At 40.2% G+C, this 21871-nt stretch overlaps 2 protein-coding genes across 6 annotated transcripts in view; one reads left to right on the top strand and one right to left on the bottom strand.

Moving 5' to 3' along the window:
• The window catches only part of GEN1 (GEN1 structure-specific endonuclease), a 28643-nt gene extending 23700 nt beyond the window's left edge, over nt 1-4943 (top strand). For all 5 annotated transcript variants that reach the window (XM_035273159.3, XM_078349923.1, XM_008981109.5 and 2 more), the window contains 3 exons: nt 763-824; nt 2658-2801; nt 3307-4943. In XM_035273159.3, the coding sequence (XP_035129050.1) occupies nt 763-824; nt 2658-2801; nt 3307-4628 (1528 nt within the window). In that variant the 3' untranslated portion in view covers nt 4629-4943. The remainder of the gene's footprint in view (nt 1-762; nt 825-2657; nt 2802-3306) is intronic.
• SMC6 (structural maintenance of chromosomes 6) overlaps nt 1-20356 on the bottom strand; it is a 138158-nt gene extending 117802 nt beyond the window's left edge. The window contains exon 1 of the mRNA XM_078349918.1: nt 20242-20356. The gene's annotated coding sequence lies outside the window, so the exon portion shown is untranslated. The remainder of the gene's footprint in view (nt 1-20241) is intronic.
• Nucleotides 20357-21871: the final 1515 nt, after the last annotated feature.

The raw sequence follows: 21871 nt of genomic DNA, 5'->3' as shown, positions 1-21871 counted from the left end.
AATTGATTGAAATATATTTGGATAATTTAATAAACTGACTAGAAAAAAAATGTATATAAATATTTGTATAATGTTTAATGATTAATACATGATGCTGATGATGATAAGCCAAAAATTCCAAAGGATGCATTCAAACACTTAAGAGTACCTGCTAGAAATAAAATACCTTTCAAACCAGCACAATTAAAATAAGAAAGTCAAACTATCGAACTAAAAGCATACTGGAAGAAGGAAAGTGGAAGTAGCAAAGAAAAAGCTCGTGACAGGAAACACAAAATAAGATGCATGAATGAATCCAGCAGTTATATCAGTAATCACAAATAATGTAAGCAGATTAACCTCACCTATTTAAAGACAGATTATATTGGATAAGTAAATAAAATTCAGCAATATTCAGCTTATAAGGTACATGTAGAATAATACAGAGCTTGAAAATAAAGAGATTTAAGAAGGCTTAGTAGGCAAATATTGTACTTATCAAAGTAATATAACAAACTTTAAAACAAAAATCATTATTGTGGAGATGAGGAACATTGACTAATAAGGGAAGGAACAACCTACCTAGAAGATCTAACAATAATAAACTCTATGTACCTAACAATATTATCTTTTAAATATCTAGTCAAAGGAATAACTAGGCAGTAATTCCTTAAAATATTTTTAACTGGAAAAAAAAATCTATGGAAATTATTCAGTTTACAAATTGAAAATTTTCAAATAACTTATGCAATTAATACTTCATTAAGTGAATTTGTTTTTCAGAATTGTTAAGACCCGAATCAGAAATGGAGTTCATTGTTTTGAAATAGAATGGGAAAAACCTGGTATGTATTCACTTTAAGCAAAATGCTCAATTTATAACATTTGACCATGTATGTCTAGTAAATATTGTATATGTATTCAACATGTGTGTGAAAAATAAAGATGAAACCTATTACATGCACCACAGATTGATTTCATAGTTTGCCTGTGTTATTTTAGATAGGTTCTAATAGTAAATATGATAAACTTTGATTTTATTGTAATGTTTTAATTTCACATTTCTTTTGTAATATTAAAGGAAGTACTACTGAAATAGTTTGTTGATATTTCTCAAATAAATGCTTTTACAAATAATCTGGTCATTCAATTTCATGTATATTACATCTGAAAAAGTTAAGATTGGTAAAATAGCCTCTGGGGTACACTTCCTTTCCTTTTATTACCCTGCTTAGTTTTCACTGGGAATTTTTTATTGTCAGATTATTCTTATTTTTGCTATAGACAGAAATACAGTGAACTCTGAATTAACTCCCAAACTGGAGATAGTGAAACACAGATACTTTAAAATGAAAAATGACACCAAGTTGATTTCTGTTTAGCTTTGAAATTAGATTGTATGATCATATTTGAGAGAATAGATTTGTCCAGTGAAAGTTTAAGCTGTAGGTAACGTTAAAAGAATGAAATTATAAACAATTAGATAAACCATTCCAAGCAATTAGGGGAAAATAGAATGCTGAATAATTTTCAAAAGTATTTAGGAACAGTTACACCAACTAGTATATTTTCAGGAAAGAACATGATATTAATTCAGTTTGGCAATGCATCTGTCCTGTCAAGAACTGAGGATCAGATACCCCATTTTCACTGATCCTTGTGGGAGCTATTATGGGAGAAAATGTACCTCAAGCTAGTTTAAGATCACTTACTTTGTTTCTTCTTTAAACTTATCAGTATTTCTTTATAATTTGGCTTATTTTGTGGTTTTGCCCACATCTAAAATAAACATAAGAATCTAGTGTATTGTTTATATATACACTGTATTATAAATTTACATATGAACATTTTTATTTTCATTTATTAATTGCTTGTAAGTCCAGTTAGATTGGGCTTGAGACAGTGATACCCTCTGAAACAACAATCTGGAAAGTAGTAATACTTGTTTTTTTGTTTTTTTTTGAGACGGAGTCTCGCTCTGTTGCCCAGGCTGGAGAGTGCACTGGTACCATCTCAACTCACTGCCACCTTTGCCTCCTGAGTTCAAGTGATTCTGCTGCCTCAGTCTCCCAAGTAGCTGGAATTGTAGGCACCTGCCACCACAGCTGGCTAATTTTTATATTTTTTGTAGAGATGGAGCTTCACCATGTTAGCCAGGCTGGTCTCGAACACCTGACCTTGGGTGTTCTACCCCCCTTGGCCTCCAAAAGTGCTGGGATTACAGGCGTGAGCCACTGCGCCCAGCCTGGAAAGTAGTAATACTTTTGATGACCCTTTCAATTTTGTTGGTTTCAGAAGTAAAGAAAGCTGATGTTGAGTTTTAGGAAATTATTTTATTCTTACCTGGAATTTTAACACTTATTTAACTGAATTAAACCAACCAACCTTTTCTAAGCAAAGTATTCTTTCAGCTGCTGCTACCATCTCTGGAATAAAGAGGATTTAAAATTCTAATTTAGAAAGAATCTCCTTCCAGCTCTTACCAGGCAAAACATGAATAAATAAATTTTGTACTGCTATCAATGGATTGTTAGAATATAGGTGTTATAAAGCAAGATTTGCAATGAATATTCCATTTGTGAATAACTTACTTTACTTGGTAAACGTAATTACATGGAAATACTGATTTTTTTTGAATGTGTAATTAAGGATGCTTTGCTGTATTTTTAATATTTTAGAACACTATGTGATGGAAGATAAACAACATGGAGAATTTGCCCTACTAACAACTGAAGAAGAAGCATTGTTTGAAGCAGCCTACCCTGAGATCGTTGCTATTTACCAAAAACAAAAATTAGAAATTAAAAGGAAGAAACAAAAACGTAAGTTTTGGGTTTGATAGCTATTTATGCCACATGCACATGTTATAGGAGTCACCTCTTCTGTTTGAATCTATTCTGTCTAAAGTATACTGAAGAATCTATAAAATCAAGAGTCAAGAACTGAATTCCTCCTTGTCTTCAGGTACTTTTCTTTTAAAGCTGAAAAGCCAGAAATAAATCATTCTGTTCTGTCTACTAAATTAGCCAAGTGTTAATAATGATAGTTATACTGACCAATTATTGAGCAACTACTGTGTATAGCATACTTGGGGTTTTAAATACATTTTCCTTTTTTCCCAGAACTCAGTGAGGAAAACAACTAAATTATAACATTGTTTTCAGAGGGAAATATTATATAATATTTATAGGAATACAGTGAGACAAAAAAAAGGCAAAAACTGTTCATATAGATTTTTCATCTGAACTGTTTTTTTTTACCCAAGTTAAAGCAAAATAAATGTTGGAAATATATATATATATATATATTTTTTTCTTTTCTTTTCAGGTATTAAGCCTAAAGAAAACAATTTGCCAGAACCAGATGATGTAATGAGCTTTCAGTCACACATGACTTTAAAACCCACAAGTGAAATCTTTCATAAGCAGAGTTCCAAGTTAAATTTGGGAATTTCACCTGAACTTAAATTAACACAGGAATCTATTTCTGCCTCATTGCATAGCTTGCTTTTACCTAAAAATGCTCCATATTCGAATGCACAAGAGCAATTCATGTCTTCTCCAAGACCTTTGGCTATACAGCAAATTAAGGCTGTCACTAAGTCTCTAATTTCAGAATCTAGTCAACCTGGGACCTCGTGTCATAATATATCCGTGATTACTGATCTCCACTTGAGCACCATTGACTGGGAAGGTACTTCTTTTAGTAATTCTCCAGTGATTCAAGGGAATACTTTCTCTCAAGGTTTAAAATCAGAAGTTGAATCAGAGCTATCAGCTATCTCTGATGGCTTTGAAAATATCCCAGAACAACTGCCATGTGAATCAGAAAGGTACGATGCAAATATAAATAAAGTATTGGAAAAGGATTCTGATACAATTAGTCCTGAAGAGCATCTGCTTTCTGGCATTACTGATTTATGTCTTCAGGATTTGCCTTTAAAGGAACGAATATTTATAAAATCATTATATCCTCAGGAAAATCTTCAACCAGATGTCAACCTAAAAACTTTGTCCAAACTTAGTGTGAAAGAATGTTGTATTGCTAACAGTGGTTCTGATTGTGCATCACATCTTTCAAAAGATCTTCCAGGAATTCCCTTGCAAAATGAATCTGGAGACTCTAAAGTTCTAAAAGAAGATGAGCTGCTTCAAGAAAACTATAAAGTCTATACTTCTGTACCTTATTCTGTCAATAACACAACAGAAAAGACCTGCAGTGTTAGAATTAGATCACCAAATGCTGCATTAGATCATAGTAGAAAAATTGGTGGGCAAACTACTCAGAAAATTTTAATGAAGAAGAGTGTTTGCCTTGACAGACATTCCTCTGATGAAGAAAGTACTCCAGTGTTTGGAAAAGCTAAGTACACAACTCAAAGAATGAAGCACAGTTCTCAAAAGCATAATTCATCCCAGTTCAAAGAAAGTGGCCACAACAAGTTGAGTAGCCGTAAAATACATATTAAAGAAACTGAACAGTGTGTCAAAGCTTATAAAACAGCTGAGAATGAAGAAAGCTGTTTCCCAGATTCAGCACAAAGTTCTCTGAGTTCTCTACAATGTCATAAAGAAAACAACTCTGGTACTTGTTTGGATAGTCCTCTTCCTTTACGCCAGAGATTAAAACTAAGATTCCAAAGTACTTGAAAGGAATTTAAAACACTTAAGTATAACTTATTATTTTAGTGCTATCAACAATAGCAGAGACAGAGGGAAGGCATCTGGTTAATGTATGGTAAAAATTTAGTGTGGTTCTATATGTCATGAAACAGTTGCCATTTTAATCAAAATTGTAATTTTTAAAATGTCACCTAAAACTGGTTTTAAAAGATCCTCTGGATTGAAAACTTCAGATAATGTATATTTTTAAAATATATTTTTGTCATCCTTCTATCCTTACTATTCCTTAATTGTAGTTTTAAAATACTAGTATAGTACTTGACAGAGTAAATGCTTCATCTGTTTGCTTGGTTTTACTTTTTCTTCCACAATCCTCTAAAGTATTTATTTAAATTCCAGCTTGTTCCCAAGAGGACAATTCTTTATAATTCTCTGCATTCTTTCAAGGCCTTGCAAGGTCTTCCGGTGTAACTCTCTTTCCTAAGAGTTAAATTCTCCCTCAATGTGAGGATACCTTTATAGTGTGCTCTTCTACCTTGAAGGCCTCGCAAGGTTCTCTTTCCTAAGAGTTAGATTTTAACTCTCCTTCCTAAGAATTAGATTCTCCTTCATTGTGAGGATACCTTTGGTGTGCTTTTCCACTTTTGGAGTCTTAATCTCCTTTTTGAGGGACAAAAATAGAAAAGGAGAGAAGATGTCAACATATTTAGTAAAAATCATGCTTGTAATGGCTGAATAAACTGAGCAAAGTAACTTCTTATGTATCCCCAGAAGTTCACAGGTATATAAACTGGAGAAAGATTTGGAAAATCAAATGTATAACCAAAAAGATTAGAAAGTAGCCCAGGATTACGTAGCTAACTAATAATCCTGTGGGAATTAGTTTTCTTGCCTACTTTTTTTTTTGAGACGGAGTTTCACTCTTGTTACCCATGTTGGAGTGCAATGGCATGATCTCAGCTCACTGCAACCTCTGCCTCCTGGGTTCAGGCCATTCTCCTGCCTCAGCCTCCTGAGTAGCTGGGACTTGCCTGCTATTTCTTTTTTAATCTTTTTGTTTTTTCCTTCTATAGCACTCTTCCCCCTTTTATTTTGAATCTATGCAGTATTGACTTTGATGCCACCAAATATTAAATCTTGCATTAATTTAGGTAGAACTGAAAAATTCTAGAGAGGCATCCAGATTTAAAAGGAAAATTGTCTCTGCAGATGACAAGATTGTATGTATCAAAAATCCTAAGGAATCCACTGGAAAACTATTAAAACTGATAAAGTGAGTTCAGCAAGGTTGCAGAATACAAGACCAATGTGCAGTGATCCTTGGTTTTGTTTGTTGTTTGTGTTTGTTTGTTTTGAGACAGAGTCTTGCTCTGTGGTCCAGACTGGGATGTAGTAGCCCCACCTTGGCTCATGGGAACCTCCACCTCCCAGGTTCACATGATTCTTGTGTCTCAGCCACCTGAGTAGCTGGGATTAACAGGCATGTGTTACCATGCCCAGCTAATTTTTGTATTTTTAATAGAGATGGGATTTTGCCATGTTGGCCAGGCTAGTCATGAACTTCTGGCCTCAAGTGATCCACCCACCTCAGCCTCCCAGAGTGCTGGGATTACAAGTGTGAGCCACCATACCTGGCCTCAATTGTATTTCTGTACACCTCTAAATAAATGGAAATACATTCCATGTTCATGAATCAGAAGACAAGATGACAGTACTCCCCAAACTGATCTACAGGTTAAATGTAATTCCCATTAGTTCCAGCTGCTTTCTTCGCCGATTCTAAAATTCATATGGAAATTTCAGGAACACAGACTATTAAGAAGAATCTTGAAAAATTTTGACTCTCCTGATTTTAAGTGTACAAAACTACAGTAATGAAGAATGTGTTGTGCTGGTATAAAGGTAGATCTATAGGTCAATACAGATTAATGGCATAGAATTGAGAGTTTAGAAATAAGCCCTCACATTTCTGATCAATTGATTTTAAACCAGACTGCCAAGACAATTCAATAGGAAAACAAAACAGTCTTTGAACCAACTGTCTTTTGGATTTATTGGATTATCTACATCAAAAAGAATGACATTTGATTCCTACTTCACATCATATTTAAAAATAAAATGGATCAAATACCTAAATGTAAGAGCTAAAGCTATAAAACTCTTAGAAGAAAACATAAATCTGTATAGACATCTTTGTGACTTTGAATTAGGCAAGGATTTCTTAAATATACCAAAAGCATAGGCAACAAAAGAAAATATACAAACTGGACTTAATCAAAACTAAAAACTTGCTTGAAATGACACGATCAAGAAATGAGAAGACAGCTTACAGAATGGGAGAAAATATTTGCCAATTATAAATGTGATAAGGGACTTGTATCTTAGAGGGACTTATATAAAGAACTCATAACAATTATGAAAAGACAACTTTAAAATGAGCAAAATAACAGGCATTTCTCCAAAGAAGAAATACACATGGCCAATAAGCACATTTAAAAATTCTCAGTACTATTAGTCATCAGGAAAAAGCAAATCAAAACCACAAGATACCACTTCACACCTAATACAATGTCTGCAATGATGAAGATGTGGAGAAAATTGGAATTCTTATAACATGCTGGTAGGAATATAAAATGGAGCAGCCACTTTGGAAAAAGTCTAGTATTTTTTCACATGGTTAAATGTAGAGTTATTGTATGATCCAGCAATTTCACTCCCAGGTATATACCCAAGGGAAATGAAAACACATCCACATAAAAACCTGCACAGACATTTCCATAGCCGCATTATTTATAATAGCCACAAAGTGGAAACAACCCCAATTTTAGAATGAGGAAGGGGAAAAACTAATGTATGTCATCTACTGTGTGCTAAGCATTTAACTAGGTTCTTTACAAACCTTATATCATCTCAACAACTCTGTAAGGACCGTATTGCAATGTTTTGGATATTCAGAGAGAAAGCATCCTTGCTGAAACATTCTTCCAGGATTCTTTTGATTTGTTCAGTCGTGGCTATGATAGTTTAGGACCATCTCATCCAGGTAAATTCTTAGAATATCTAGAGGCATTCTTGAGATTGTATGAGATGAAAAATAACAAAATTAGTTGGGAGTGGCCAGTCTGGGTTCATTTTGTTGTGTATCTCAGGGGTCCCTAACCCCTGGGCCATGGACAGGTACCAGTCCATGACCTGTTAGGAACCGGGCTGCACAGCAGGTGGTGAGTGGCATGCAAGCAAGAATTACCACCTGAGCTCCACCTCCTGTCAGATCAGCAGTGGCATTAGATTCCCATAGGAGCATGAACCCTATTATGAACTACACATGCAAAGGTTTAGTTTGTAAGCTCCTGCTGAGAATCTAATACCTGATGATCTGAGGTCAAACAGTTTCATCCCACAGCTATCTCCCCTGCATGGTCTGTGGAAAAATTGTCTTCCACAAAACTAGTCCTTGGTGCCAAAAAGGTTGGGGACCACTGATACAGCTAATACAGGCATAAGTGTAAAATTATACTTTTTCCTCCTCAAGGATTTCTCTATTTTCATTGTCCAGTTTATACCGGTCGTTAAAGCATTCCATGTTCTTGTTCTTTGATTTGGTCATGTTATCACTTGTATATCAAATCTTATCATAAGTTGCTGCTTACGTATTTGCTCATCACTTCATTGTCTTGTTGAGGATGCCTTACTTCCCTTTCAAATACTCTGCCAAAGATCTGCCTCCAGCTACGAGGATCCTGCAATTGGTTTCTTTCTGGTGACTCCGTACTAAAGCCCTGCTCTGGCCTAACTACTTTGGGCTTTGTGTAATCAATCTTAAGTCCTTGGTGGTTTTTGTTTTAGAGTTTTCTTTGTTTTTTTTTTTTTTTTTTTTCATATAAAATCTCCATCTGGCTGGGTGTGGTGGCTCATGTCTGTAATCTCAGCACTTTGGGAGGCCACGGTGGGTGGATTGCTTGAGGCCAGGAGTTCAAGACCAGCCTGGCCAACATGGCAAACCCCGTCTCTACTAAAAATATGAAAATTAGCAGGGCCTGGTGTTGTGCACCTGTAATGCCAGCTACCCAGGAGGCTGAGGCAGGAGAATTGCTTGAACCAAGGGGGCAGAGGTTGCAGTGAGCTGAGATGGTGCCACTGCACTCCAGCCTGGGTGAAAGAGTGAGACTGTCTCAAAAAAAGATTAAAATTTAAATTAAAACATAAAATATCCATCTAGATTTTATAATGAGGACTCTGCTTTTTCCTTTTGAGTGGCATGGCTAGCTTCAAATTCTTTTCTGCTAACAGATATTCTCATTGACCTTGGAGACACTTTCTGACTTTTCTGAGACTCATTTATTCAGATGTTGATATGACAGGCATTGTGTTGGGCCCTGGAGATAATGGTGATCAATGGTATCTTATAAGGTTGTTTTGATCTTTGTGAAGTGGCTGCCACCATTGACACGTTGTAGGGAATCAGTAATTGGTAGCTGTGTCAGTTACTATCATTTGGAAAGTGCACTGTCAGATTTTGGATTCAAAGTGAATATAGCCAAGCACTACTTTTTTGGTGAAAATATGAACAGTAACACTAGTAGGGTGCAGTGTGAGGGTGGGAGATGTGCTTTCAGGAGAAGGAAACTCTAGCATCATCACACAAGGGATCCTAACAGATGTGGCATTTGAACTACTGGAAAAAATGTGCTTGCTTAAATATAATTTGGTAACTGATACTCATCTAATCACCCACCATATGTATTGAGCACCCACTTTGAGCAAGGTTCTTAGGCCTATGTATAACAGCCAGCGGGAAGCCCAGTGAGTTTAAAATTTTTCCAGGTCACCCAATTAGAAAAGATTAAAGCTGGAACTAGAACTCACATTTCCTAATTCATGAGTGAATACAGTTCTCTGTATTTGTTTCCTTACATCACTCACTTTTTGACTCAAATATCGCCTCAGAGAGTCCTAATCTTTTTATCTCCTGACACTATAAATGTTGGGTTTAGGTTTTTTTTTGTTGTTGTTGTCTGTTTCCCAAACTAGAATGCAAACTTGATGAAGGCAGGGACTAAGTCCTTTCTGTTCACAGAATTCTAGAACAGTGTTTGGCACAGTGATTACTAGGTGTATGAATAGCAATTCTCCACAACCCCCACCCACGGAGCCTGGACCAGCAGTGGCTGCACTTACCTTGCAGAATCTGGTCTTAGTACTTCAGCATGGCTCACAAAGCTGAGGCAGCCTGGCCCCAGCTTGTCTCCAGCTTCACGCATTCACAGTCATGACCCTCAGCTCTAGCCACCTAAGATCATTTGTTATTCCCTGCACAGATGTCTCTGCCTGAAATGCTTGCTTCTTCCTTATTGGCTAGATAAACCTCATCTGTCGAGCACCAGCTCACATGTCATAACTTTCTAATCCCAAACCGAATTAATTGCTCTATATGTGTTCCCAAAGAAATTGCCCATACCTTCATAATAGTATTTGTCATATTCATTTCACAAATATTAGCTGATAACTACATGTAGGAAGCACAATATTCCTTACTTAAAAATATCTCTATCTCTCCCTCAGATAAGACTAAGATCTCTTTGAACACAAAAATCAAATCTTATTTCTGTTTACTTCCCCCAGATTCCTGCCCAGGGTTTGACTCTTCTGCCTCACCAACTGTTATTTACCTATTGAGATTCAGTATAAATATGGCTTTCTTTAAGAAAGGCTTCTGTTGCGTCTCTGGATTGCTGCTAGTCCCCATAGACTTCTAAAATATTACCTGTCTATAGTTTTGTTTCCCACACCAGACTATGCGCATCCTCAGGGCAGAGAAACCTTATTGTACTTCTGAATCTATAGCACCCATCAGAAGGACTGGCAGAGAAAGTGTCCTGTGAGGCCGGGTGCAGTGGCTCATGCCTATAATCCCAGCATTTTGGGAGGCAGAGACGGCAGATTGCCTGAGGTCAGGAGTTCGAGACCAGCCTGGCTAACATGTTGAAACCCCGTCTGTACTAAAAATACAAAAATTAACTGGATGTGACAGTGGGCACCTGTAATTTCAGCTACTTGGGAGACTGACACAGGAGAATCACTTGAACCTGGGAGGTGGAGGTTGCAGTGAGCTGAAGACCGTGCCATTGCACCCCAGCCTGGGCAAGAAGTGTGAAACTCCATTTCAACCAAAAAAAAAAAATGTTCAGCGAATGGGTGCTGATTGATTGGTGGTGATTTCAGGGTCTTCATTCTAAATCATTCTAAATTTCTTTGTGGAGAGAGACCAAATCCAATTGGATGAATTAGCTTGATCCCTAGTTCCCTTTAGCCACTTTAAGATGCCCTGCCAAGATGCTTGCTTTCTGAAGGTGAAGAGTCTAAATCTTAAACTGCTGTTCCTGTTCTGCTGGTAGCACTTAGGGTAAAACAGCTTAAATAGTATTACTGAAGGCAGCCTCCTTTCATCTATAGATTAACGTGGCAATGTTTATCACCTTCTTAGCCAAGTAAAGCTTTTTTCAGGCTCAGCTAACAGCTTGCTTTAGCCTCTTTCAGGAACTTGCCATATTGCCTATAAACTGAAATGCTGCATATAGTCCCCGCAATAGTCCAAAACAGTGGGACTCTTTCTGATGATTGTCAGAATGGACAGTTTAGTTAGACCCAGTCCAGATAAATTTACTAAATTGCCTCTTTGGCAGTGGAGGGGGGAGTCATCAGCAAAGTAGGCTGACCCTTCCATGGGCAGAATGAATATTTTGCTAAGGTTTAGAAGAATTCCTTTTGTAAGCACCAAGTACCTTTAATAAGGATTAAGTGTCTGATCTTCCTCAACATTATTCTGTTCCACGAACCAAAAAGGAAAATAACCTCCCACAATGGGAAAAACAGCTCTTATATTTAGAATTATCTGATCAAGACCTAATGAAAACATTCTAGAGTGTGTGTGTCATCATAAGTTAAATCTTCATCTACCACCCAACTATAGATATATACCTGCTTTTCTGTGAGTGAAGTCAGTTCTTTCATAAATGCTTTCAAGCTGAAAGTGAGAAAGTGATTTATGAAACACCCAGGTGAAGGGAGACTAGTCCCCTTGCATTTTGGTTTTCAAGCAATACTGGTTTCAGTAACTGCTCTGATGTAATTATTGCTAACATTTACATTTTTATTAAACTGAAAATGCTAACTGAATGCCAGATGTCAGAAGGTTTATTTCACGGAGTTGTCCAAACACAGACATCTCTAGGTCAGTCACTGTGAAGGCCCCACAGCTTCACAGCTGGGATAGTTCTATGGGAGGTGTCAAAGGATGGTACAGCCAGGTCTACATCTTGTGAAACAAACCAATGGACATTTTCTTAAACCTGAGAGGCACTGGTCTGAGGAACTGTCTTGGTTCTGATAGAGACTGGCTACACTGGGCAAACCTCCCTGGCTTCACTTCCTTCTCTCTTCACTCTCAGTCACATTCAAGGACATATATCAATGTATATGAAACATCAGTATATAAACTTAGCATTACTGATGTCTTTAAAATGCATTCCATTATAATCTGTATAATTTTTTTGTGAAGGGAATTGTCTACATATGAAGAGAATAGAGACAGATCTCACTGGGCACCAATGAATATAAGTAAGTTTATACAGTTTCAAAAGTCAGTTATGCAAAGCGTTAGTAAATCTTGGGAAAAGACAAATGATGTATCTTAAATGTTTTTGTGGCACACATCTCATTCTTAAAATTTCTAATCTATGCCCCACAATAACTGAGAGGGCTGAGTGCGGTGGCTCACATCTGCCTAACATGTAGTATGCATTTAATACATACTTATTCAATCAATAAATAAAGTTAGTTTCAACCCAAATCCATCTAAAGACAAAGCCCACGCTTTGACCATGAACATGCTGCAATTTTTTTATTGGATTCTTAAGATGGATTCAGTCCTGGGACAGGCATACTGCCTTCGATAGGCATCCTGGAAATAACATCTGCTGCCTCCCTTCAAGATGTTTATAACTTAGTTGTGATGCCAGGCTCATTTTTTCTTGAGATAACAAATACAGTAAGTGCTGAGTGAAGGAAATTGCATTAGAGGGCACCAGAATGTAGAAGAGAGTGGTCAGTGAAGATCCAGGTGGTCCTCGTAGGGCCTCCTAGAGCTGAGAAACTTGATAGGACCCTTTATGGTGAATGCCAGTTAGGAGGAGGGCAAGACTGTCAGGTCTTGGATGAGACTTAAGAGAATCAGTGAGTTTATCCAGGAGTCTCATTAATGACATGTATTTTAGGGGATTCCAGAGGGGGACATTTGCTAGAATCTTTTTTCTGGGGGAAAAAACTCTTTACTTATAAGCATAGTTTTATGAGGAAACAACTCTGGCAGGAGAAGAGGAAAGGAGGAAAGAGAGGCAGTGAAGTTTCTTCTTTCTCACTGGCTGTGGTTGTGGTCAGGGCAAGATGGATCAAGACTGGCACACAGTGAGTGCCAAATGATTATTGGTCACTTCCTCTCGAAAGTCTCCTCTGTGGGATTTGCCTGGAAGTCCACACTGTCTCCAGAAATAAATCGCAAACCTTGGGACTTATAAGCAGAGGCTGCCTCTTCAGTGCCAGCAGTAGGGCAAAGCTGCTGTGCAGCATAATCTGCCTAAGTGATTGGACTGCACAGACCCTTGGCCGTTGGCAGAGACTGCACTATCCCAGAGTTCCTCAGAGGCACACAGCTGACCATCATGAGGACTGCTCCTATCATGGCCCCTAGTGAAGGATAGAGCAAAGAGATCCCTAAGAACTAAGTTGTCAGCCGGTGAAGATGACTTACTATGCTCAGAATTAACATTCATCCATTCACCCCCACGTCTCTCCATTCAGGAAGCAAGTACTCTATGCCAAGAATCATGCGAACTGTAGGAGCTATCATAAGGGCTAGTTTCCTGTCCTTGAGGAACTCATGGTCTATTGATAAAGAAAACCATATGCAGTTAGTTTCTTAATTCTACCCATGTTTCCAGGGCAGGGTTGATAAAAGATTTATCACATACTCAGGCTTGGCCACAAAACCACACCACACCAAACATGTTTACTCCATGAAGGGAAAGACTAATTAACCTTCCCACCCCCTACCCCTCTAGCCCTTCCCAGAAAGGTGATAATGAAAGATTTGGTCTCTACTGAGCCACAACAGGATTTGCATTTTAAAGTCTGACAGATCTTTATAGGCCTTTTGATCTCTTCTGCTCTCTACCTACCCACCGCAGCCTTGCTGCCTCCTCCCAGACCCCCTCAGTTCTCTACCCTGTACAAGCTACAAACTTCAGAAATAATGGCCCTAGGTCCAGAGGCCTCTAGGATATATGACCTGGTGTAATGTCTCATAGTCATATAGCTTCTATTTATTGAATACCAACTACCTGTTGGGTACTTTTCTTCCTAACCCTGGCAGTCACCCTACAAGGTTCATATTATTTATGTTTTTTTTAAGTGAGGAGGAAAATTAGGCTTGGAGGTTAAATAACCTGCTTCAAATCAGTAATAAAAAATAGCAGAGACAGAACTAAAACCCAAGTCTTTGCACCGCCAAACCTAGAACATTTTCATTAAGCCAAGCTGACTCCAACAGACAATACTGGTTATTGTAGGTGATCATAGCTAAGATCCTTCTTGGAAAAGGTAATCCTGCATTCCAGTTTTCTTGCTGGCGTTATTCTGGAAATAGCCCAATAAACGTCACAATTTGATTTACTCGAGGACAAACTTGCAGCTGTCTTTTCTTTTAGAGCACTTCTTGAGCTCTGACTTTTTCCTCTTTCTACTCGTCTTTCCCACAGACCACTTCAGCCCGACAGCTGCATGTCTTGATTTGGGACCATCATCTGCAGCCTCCTAGAGCTGAGAAACTGCTCTGTGGAACAGTCTCTCCAACTCAGAGAAAGCCTATTAAAAACAAACTCAGAGTCTCAGGTCCACATATTTTTGCAGCTGGAGGGAACCCAGAAAGCCATCTAAAACACTGAGTTTCAGAGAATGACTAGTGTAAAATAACTGGTATCAGATTTACTAAAATACTGCAACTTTGCCATGTTGTAAAAGACGAAGGAAACAGGTCACATTAACGAAGTCTCATTTAATCTTCACTATAACCCAGTGAGGTAAAATTAATTACTATCCTTGTGCTCAGATGAACTCTGACTCACAGAAATAACTGACTCTACAGTGATAGTTAGCAAGACTAGGACCTCAGGTAACCGCAGACAGCACAGACCCTTTCCCATACAGTGCACTTTGCAGTGGGCATGAGAAGGTGCACAACTAATATGCTGGCGGATAACTGTGGCCTGTGAAATTTGCTCCTGTCCTGAAGAGCAAATCATTTTGCCGCCTTAATGAGACCACTTCTGTAACCTAAATTCATCTGGCATTCACAAGAACCTAAGTCATACTTTGACCAAGCGGGCCCCTGAAAAACAGGGGCTATGGCCAACTACAGCCTCTCCTAAAACGTTCTGAGTGTGTGTTACCAGTTACAGGATTCTGCAAGTTCCTTTCCTCCTTGGAAAGTCCATCCTCCCCCCTCAAAGAGTGGGCCTTAGAAGTGCCAAATTGGGAGCCATAAGAAAGCCGCTGCTGGCTGCTGAGTTGTCCTGTTGAGGTTGAGAGATCAGGTTCAAAGCTCCAGCCGCAGTCTCTCCGCCCCCACTCTCCACCCCACCTCCCATCCAGAGAGGGAATGGTCCTTCCCATCCCTCACTATTATTTGTTGTAAAAACTTCTGGAATGTCCTCAGCTGGGGGCCATATAGGGAGTTGGATGCATCCTTTCTGCTCTCTCCAGATCAACCCCAACCTTAGAGAGGAAGCGCTTGGGAAAGTTTCTCTCTAGGAAAAATGGTTACAGATACAGAAATCTCCCCTCCTTAGCACCCAGCATAAATTTTGGTGTGGATTGGGCTGCTCCTAAGATAGCTGTTTTCTCAGTGATTCTCTGTCAACCATGCCGCTGTGGTTCCAGCATTCAGGGAGGTAATGCTGGTCCTGTGGCTTCAAATCGTACCCAGCAAGCCCTGGCCAATCGTTCTTTATGGTACAACTCACAATCCATTTCTATTACAGCATTTTTCATGACTGCCTCTCCATACTAACCTCATTCTTGTCTGAAAGAATATATACCCACATTTAACTATCAAAAGCCAGACTGTTCTCAAATGGCATTTGAGTTGTGCCTTAAGGGACACCTTGACCTCCTACTTAAGAAAACTTGATTGCATCCTGATATTCCCCATTCTGGAGCATATAGTTTACCTGCTAATTACAGTGCTACTAAAGATCCTTACCTGGCATAATTTTGCTAGCTTGCCAGAAGCAAGCACTCCTGTTTGGAAGCACTCATCTTTGTTATTAATCCCTTCTGTAGCTCAGTCTTTTTAGATCTAGATCTCTAACTCTTCCTGTATCTATAGATCTAGACCTGTATCTCTAGATCTTCTTATTCATAAAATACATGTGGGCACATACACCATTTTTGTTGCACACCTGAAGCTCATTCCTGACCTCTCCCATGCTGACTTCTGTTTAGACAGTGAGCTCCCTGGCACAGGGACTTTGTCTGGTTCCCTGTGTGCCTCCAGTAAGTAATGGGGTTTCTGCTCCCAAGAAGAAGCCAGGTACCCTCGGCCACTGTAAGAATGGCACTGAGTGATTGCACAACTCAAAGTGAGCTCCAAGGCTACACTCAGGGCAGAAATGAGAGAGGGTAGGAAGATGAGGCTGACCAGCATTGAAAAGGGAAACACCCTGGGAAGGAACAGCTTGTACCGGATCAGGTGCCAGGTAAGTAATCCCGGGGATTATAAACCTCTAAACCAACTGCTCTTAAATTTAGCCTTTCTAGAACTCATCTGAAGAGTCTGTTATAAAAACAAAGTATTGGGTCCCACCCCCGCTAGATTCAGATTCAGTGGTCTTTGGATCACACTTACAGAAACTGTGCTGTAGATGGGAGAAAGATGTAGAGGGCTGCAGAAGAAAAGGAGAGAAGAAAATAATGGTGTGTTTTGAGTATAGATTCACCACACACAGTCAGGATAACAAACTCTCTTCCTTTCTGTCCCTCTTTCTCTCATTCTTTCTTTCTCCTTTTAATACTGTAGTTATAAAATGCTTTTGAAAGTATAAAAAGCTTTTGATCACTGTCCAGAGTGATTAAATATTAGCCTGTGGCAAATTTTTCCTTCCTTCCTTCCTTCCTTCCTTCCTTCCCTCCCTCCCTCCCTCCCTCCCTCCTTCCTTCCTTCCCTCCTTCCCTCCTTCCTTCCCTCCCTCCCTCCTTCCTTCCTTCCCTCCTTCCTTCCCTCCCTCCCTCCTTCCTTCCCTCCTTCCTTCCTTCCCTCCCTCCCTCCTTCCTTCCTTCCTTCCCTCCCTCCCTCCTTCCTTCCCTCCTTCCTTCCTTCCCTCCCTCCCTCCTTCCTTCCTTCCTTCCCTCCTTCCTTCCCTCCCTCCCTCCCTCCCTCCTTCCCTCCTTCCTTCCCTCCCTCCCTCCCTCCTTCCTTCCCTCCCTCCCTCCTTCCCTCCCTCCCCCCTCCCTCCCTCCCTCCCTCCTTCCTTCCTTCCTTCCCTGCTTCCTTCCCTTTCTCCCCCCCTCCCTCCCTCCCTCCCTCCCTCCTTCCTTCCTTCCTTCCTTCTTGTGAAATCAGTACTCCTGGCAGAGGCCTGCCATTATGTATGCAGGAAGGGCCATTTAACAAGTAACTTAGGTGGTAACTGAGGAAAGTACAAGCCTACAAAGTCTTCCTTGTTCTGCCTCCACAGGGGAAAATGGCTGACCCACTCAGGAGCCCATGGCATGAGCTGTTTTCTTCCAAGCTCTGCATTTCAGGTGCTTCCTGCTCAGGGCTTCTCCCCAAAGAACATACAAAAACAGAAGGTACCATGGCTACCTCTAGCCGTGGATTATGGAAAGCCCACTGAGGCTGGCCTCTCAAGGCTCAAAGATGACCATTTGCACCCAGCATTTCCAAACACAGTTTCGCAGACTGGGATCAAATGAACTACAAGACAATGACTTCAAAAACTCTGGACAAGGATGTCTGGGCCTCACGCCAGTGAATCTTGGCTCCTGGTGTCTGAGACAAACTCAGGAATCTACAGCAGGTAATAATAATGGGCAGTTGGATTGGGAAACCAAATCCAACTGGCAGATACCAGCACCACAGAATCTGTTTTGGTCAAAATCCCCATCCTCCATCTGAATAAAAGGCCTCCAGGCCTTTCCTCTACAATCCTATGTCAAGACCCAGTTTGATGCCATTTTTTCCAGGAATTTTTTCAGGGTCTCCCAAATGAAATTTATTTCTCCCTTCTTTCTCCTCCCACAGCACATTTTCAGTGTCTTTATAATACTTTATAGCATCATCCTTCTCTTCATTTAATGTTTATCCGCCACCATTGTGCAACAGAAATATAGTGCCAACCATATATAGTATCTTCACTCTTCTATAAGCCACACTTAAAAAAAATAAAAATAAGCAGGTGAAATTAATTTCACAGTATATTTGATTTAACTCAATACTTTCAAATGTTATTTTAACATGTAGTCAATATAAAAATCATGAGTGAGACTTTTTTCTTTTTTTGTTGCCTTCCTTTTTATTTTGTTGAAATTTTTTCCTTTCTAATGTATTTTTAAATCTTTTAGTGATACTTTAAATTTTTTATTCCTACTAAGTATTTGAAATCTAGTGTGTATTATACACTTGCATCACATCTCAGCCTTGAGACTGCTTTTCACATGTTTAATCATCACACGTGGCCAGTGGACGCCATGTGGGGGAGCACAATACTGACTTTTGAGGTCACATCTGTGACTTTTGCTTCTGGGTCCTCCTCAGACTGAGCATAGTCCCTTCCAAAGAGTCTTCGTTGGTGTTTTTGTTTGGCTAGCTATTTTAAGGCTCAGTATCTTAGGAGATAAGAGTGGGGAAGAGATACATCAGTTTTAAGGACGGAGAAGCCGGCTGGGCACGGTGGCTCATGCCTATAATCCGAGCACTTTGGGAGGCCGAGGAGGGCAGATCACCTGAGGTCAGGGGTTTGAGACCAGGCTGGCCAATTTGGTAAAACCCTGTCTCCACTAAAAATGCAAAAATTAGCCAGGTGGCAGCGGCGGCGCATGCCTGTAGTCCCAGCTACTCAAGAGACTGAGACACGAGAATTGCTTGAACTTGGGAGGCAGAGGTTTCAGTGAGCCAAGATTGTGTCACTGTACTCCAGCCTGGGCAACAGAGTGAGCCTCCATATAAATAAAAAAGGAGGGTGAAGCCATCCAGCAGGCTGCCTATGAGAGGAGTTGAGTGGGAAGAAGTTTAGCACAGGGCACTGGGGGGAGCAGAAAATGGTAATCAGGCCAAAGAGGTAGATACTAGCTACCTCCTCCATCCTGCATGGCAGGACTGGTTGCTGTAGATAAAGGTAATGCTGGCTCTGAACCACATATTCAGCCTGCTTTGTGCAGGTTGCCCTGAGCCACCTGGAGAATACTGACTGCCAAAGGATTTGATTGGGATGTAATGTGATCACTTAAGTCTCTAAAAAACAGCTGCAGCCAGAATGTATTTTCAGCAAAGACGTCGTCTGAAAACAAGCTGAGCCAGTTCATACTCTGGCCAAGTCTTCCCAAGAGAGTTCATTGGGTTACCTCATTGTTCAGCCATAATTGGTTCAATTAGGAAAAAGGGCGATCACTTTCACCAACACGGATTTGCCTCCAAGGTGATGCCCACAGCTGTAAGATTCCCCTAGGTAGCTTTTCAGGAAACAGACATCTCCTGAGAAAACCTGAGTTTCAACCTTGTTTCCTAGACACTCTGAGATCAAATAATCAGTATACAGAGCTGCAAGGACTGGAGTTTGGAACTCCCCAAGGTGGTGTCACCGGCAGTGTAATGCTTTCTACTTCAATACCTAAGGAGGACCAAACCCTGGGTTGGACCATATCCATTCCCATGTGAGGCCCAGGATATGGTGTTAAGAGCCCAGCCTTTGAAAAGGAACACTGTTTCCCAAATGCCAGCCCACCAATGCATTTGGGGCATTCATTATACTAGAACTCTTAACTTGGTTTATGCAAAGCACTGTAGCAGCTGGGTAAGGTGTTTCGACCTCCAGCGTGTGACCTGCAGCAAGTTATCTTACCTCTCTAAGCCTCAGGTTCTTCTACTGTAAAACATGTGTAGTATCAGTCTCTACCTCCTTGTGCTGTCTTTTAAGCTGTGAGATAAAGTACTAATCAAAATGCATGAAAAGTGCTCAATGTAAGTTCATAACTATTTGAAAATTATACCCAACGTAAAACAGAATAATTTAAATCAGAAAAGTTATTTTAAAAGAGTGAGAAAGAAATATTCTCAGCCAAGTGGGTGCTGAATACACACACAGAGCCAGTGCTGGGCAACTAAGGGTAATCAGCAGAAAGGCAGGTCCCTTCCCATTCCTGCTTCTAGTCTAATTGAGGGGACTTTCTTTCCTATAGGAGGAAAATCCTGTGTTGGTCTGTGTAGCACCAACTACAAGCACAACAGAGACCATCAAAGGGTTGACTGGGAGTCAGAGAGATCAGAAAAAGCAATTAGGATTTGGAAAGGAAGTGGGATGGCACCACTCACCCTAGGCAGAAAACGTACACCAGCGGAGGCACCACAATCGGATGAGCAGCCTGTCTTCCAGGGAGAGGGAGAAGGCAAAGTGCAGATGGACCACGGGGAAAGGCAGAGAAGGACCAGGAAGCTTTAGTGACAAATAAGATGAATAACAAACATGTCAATAAGAAAACAGGCCAAGGACTCTTCAGCAGGCACAGTCCCTACAGCATGAGAACAAAATACTAAGCTTCGTGAGATACATATTACAGGGAAGGGAGGAGAGGAGAAGGGAGGGGAGGGGAGTGAGGACATTGTCTCTAATCCCTTTGTCTGTCCTTAGCACAGACAGCGCTAGTGTTCCCCAGCTCTGCCAGGAATACTCTTCTGGAAAGCCTATCACCTAGCCTATTCATACAAATGATTGAAAGGTTCATGCAGCCCCCAATAGTCTTTTTTTTTTTTTTTTTTTGAGACAGAATCTTGCTCTGTGACCTAAGCTGGAGTGCAGTGGCACAATCTTGGCTCACTGCAACCTCTGCCTCTTGAGTTCAAGTGATTTTTCTGACTCAGCCTCCCGAGTAGCTGGGACAATAGGCACCTGCCATCACACCTGGCTAATTTTCGTATTTTTAGTAGAGATGGGGTTTCACCATATTGGCCAGGCTGGTCTTGAACTCCTGACTTCATGATCTGCCCGCCTTGGCCTCCCAAAGTGCTGGAATTACAGGCATGAGCCACTGCACCCAGCCAGTCTTCATTTTTAAGAATGACCTGGAAAGGTTAGTTAAGACACTTACCTTCTCTCTGCCTGGCTTTTTTGCTTATACTCACCAAACCTAGTCTCCCTATAAGAAATCATTAGATTTTATCTTGAGAACATTTTGAGCTATGAGAAGAGAGCACATCGTGTTCATACATACAGGCACAGTCATTATCACAGGATTCCATTTCCTCTGTTCTGTTTGACTGCATCTCCTGGCAACAGCTGTCCAGCTCTCTAAAGCCCGCAGCAGCTGCAATAATGAGCCAACCATTTATCTGAGTGTGTGGATGACAGTCACAGCCCTATGGTGCAGCTGTTCTTTAAAGTCCACTGTCTTGTCCCTCCCTCAGGTCTAGACAACAAAGAGAGCCATTCATCAAACTCCTTTGTTTCAAGTTCTAGGGAATCCCCTATGCCTTTTACCAGTGATACACTCTTTTAATTCTGCCACTTGCTGGTAGTTTTACCATAAACACAAAAAACCTCTTCAAACTTTGTTTCTCTTAACTCTCCAGTGGAGATAATAACCATTACCCACCTCACGAGGTGGTGTGATGCTCCGAAGATGTAATCGATGTGACAATCTTTTACAAACTATAAGACCAGTATTCTTGTATTATTAATAATTAAGGACCTTGTTTCTGTTTAAAGTAAAAAAAAATTACTAGAAAATATAGGACACTACACTAAGCATCTGTGGGCTGTACACTGAGAAGTGGAGGAGGCAGAGTGTTTCTAGAGAAGACCGTTGGTCCTGGCTTAGAAGGAGTGGTAGAATCTGAGAGGTCAAGGGAGAGGGAGGGACAGTGGAGTGAGGGACACAAGCCAGGCAAAGGCTGAGAAAAGAAAATGTGATCTAGAGACAGTGTAGCACCATGCTGGAATCAGGCA

The sequence above is a fragment of the Callithrix jacchus genome, chromosome 14 (assembly GCF_049354715.1).
Source record: "Callithrix jacchus isolate 240 chromosome 14, calJac240_pri, whole genome shotgun sequence".
In the NCBI taxonomy this organism is placed as follows: domain Eukaryota; kingdom Metazoa; phylum Chordata; class Mammalia; order Primates; family Cebidae; genus Callithrix; species Callithrix jacchus.
Note: the sequence above shows the minus strand (reverse complement) of the source record. Positions and strands in the feature narration are given on the sequence as shown.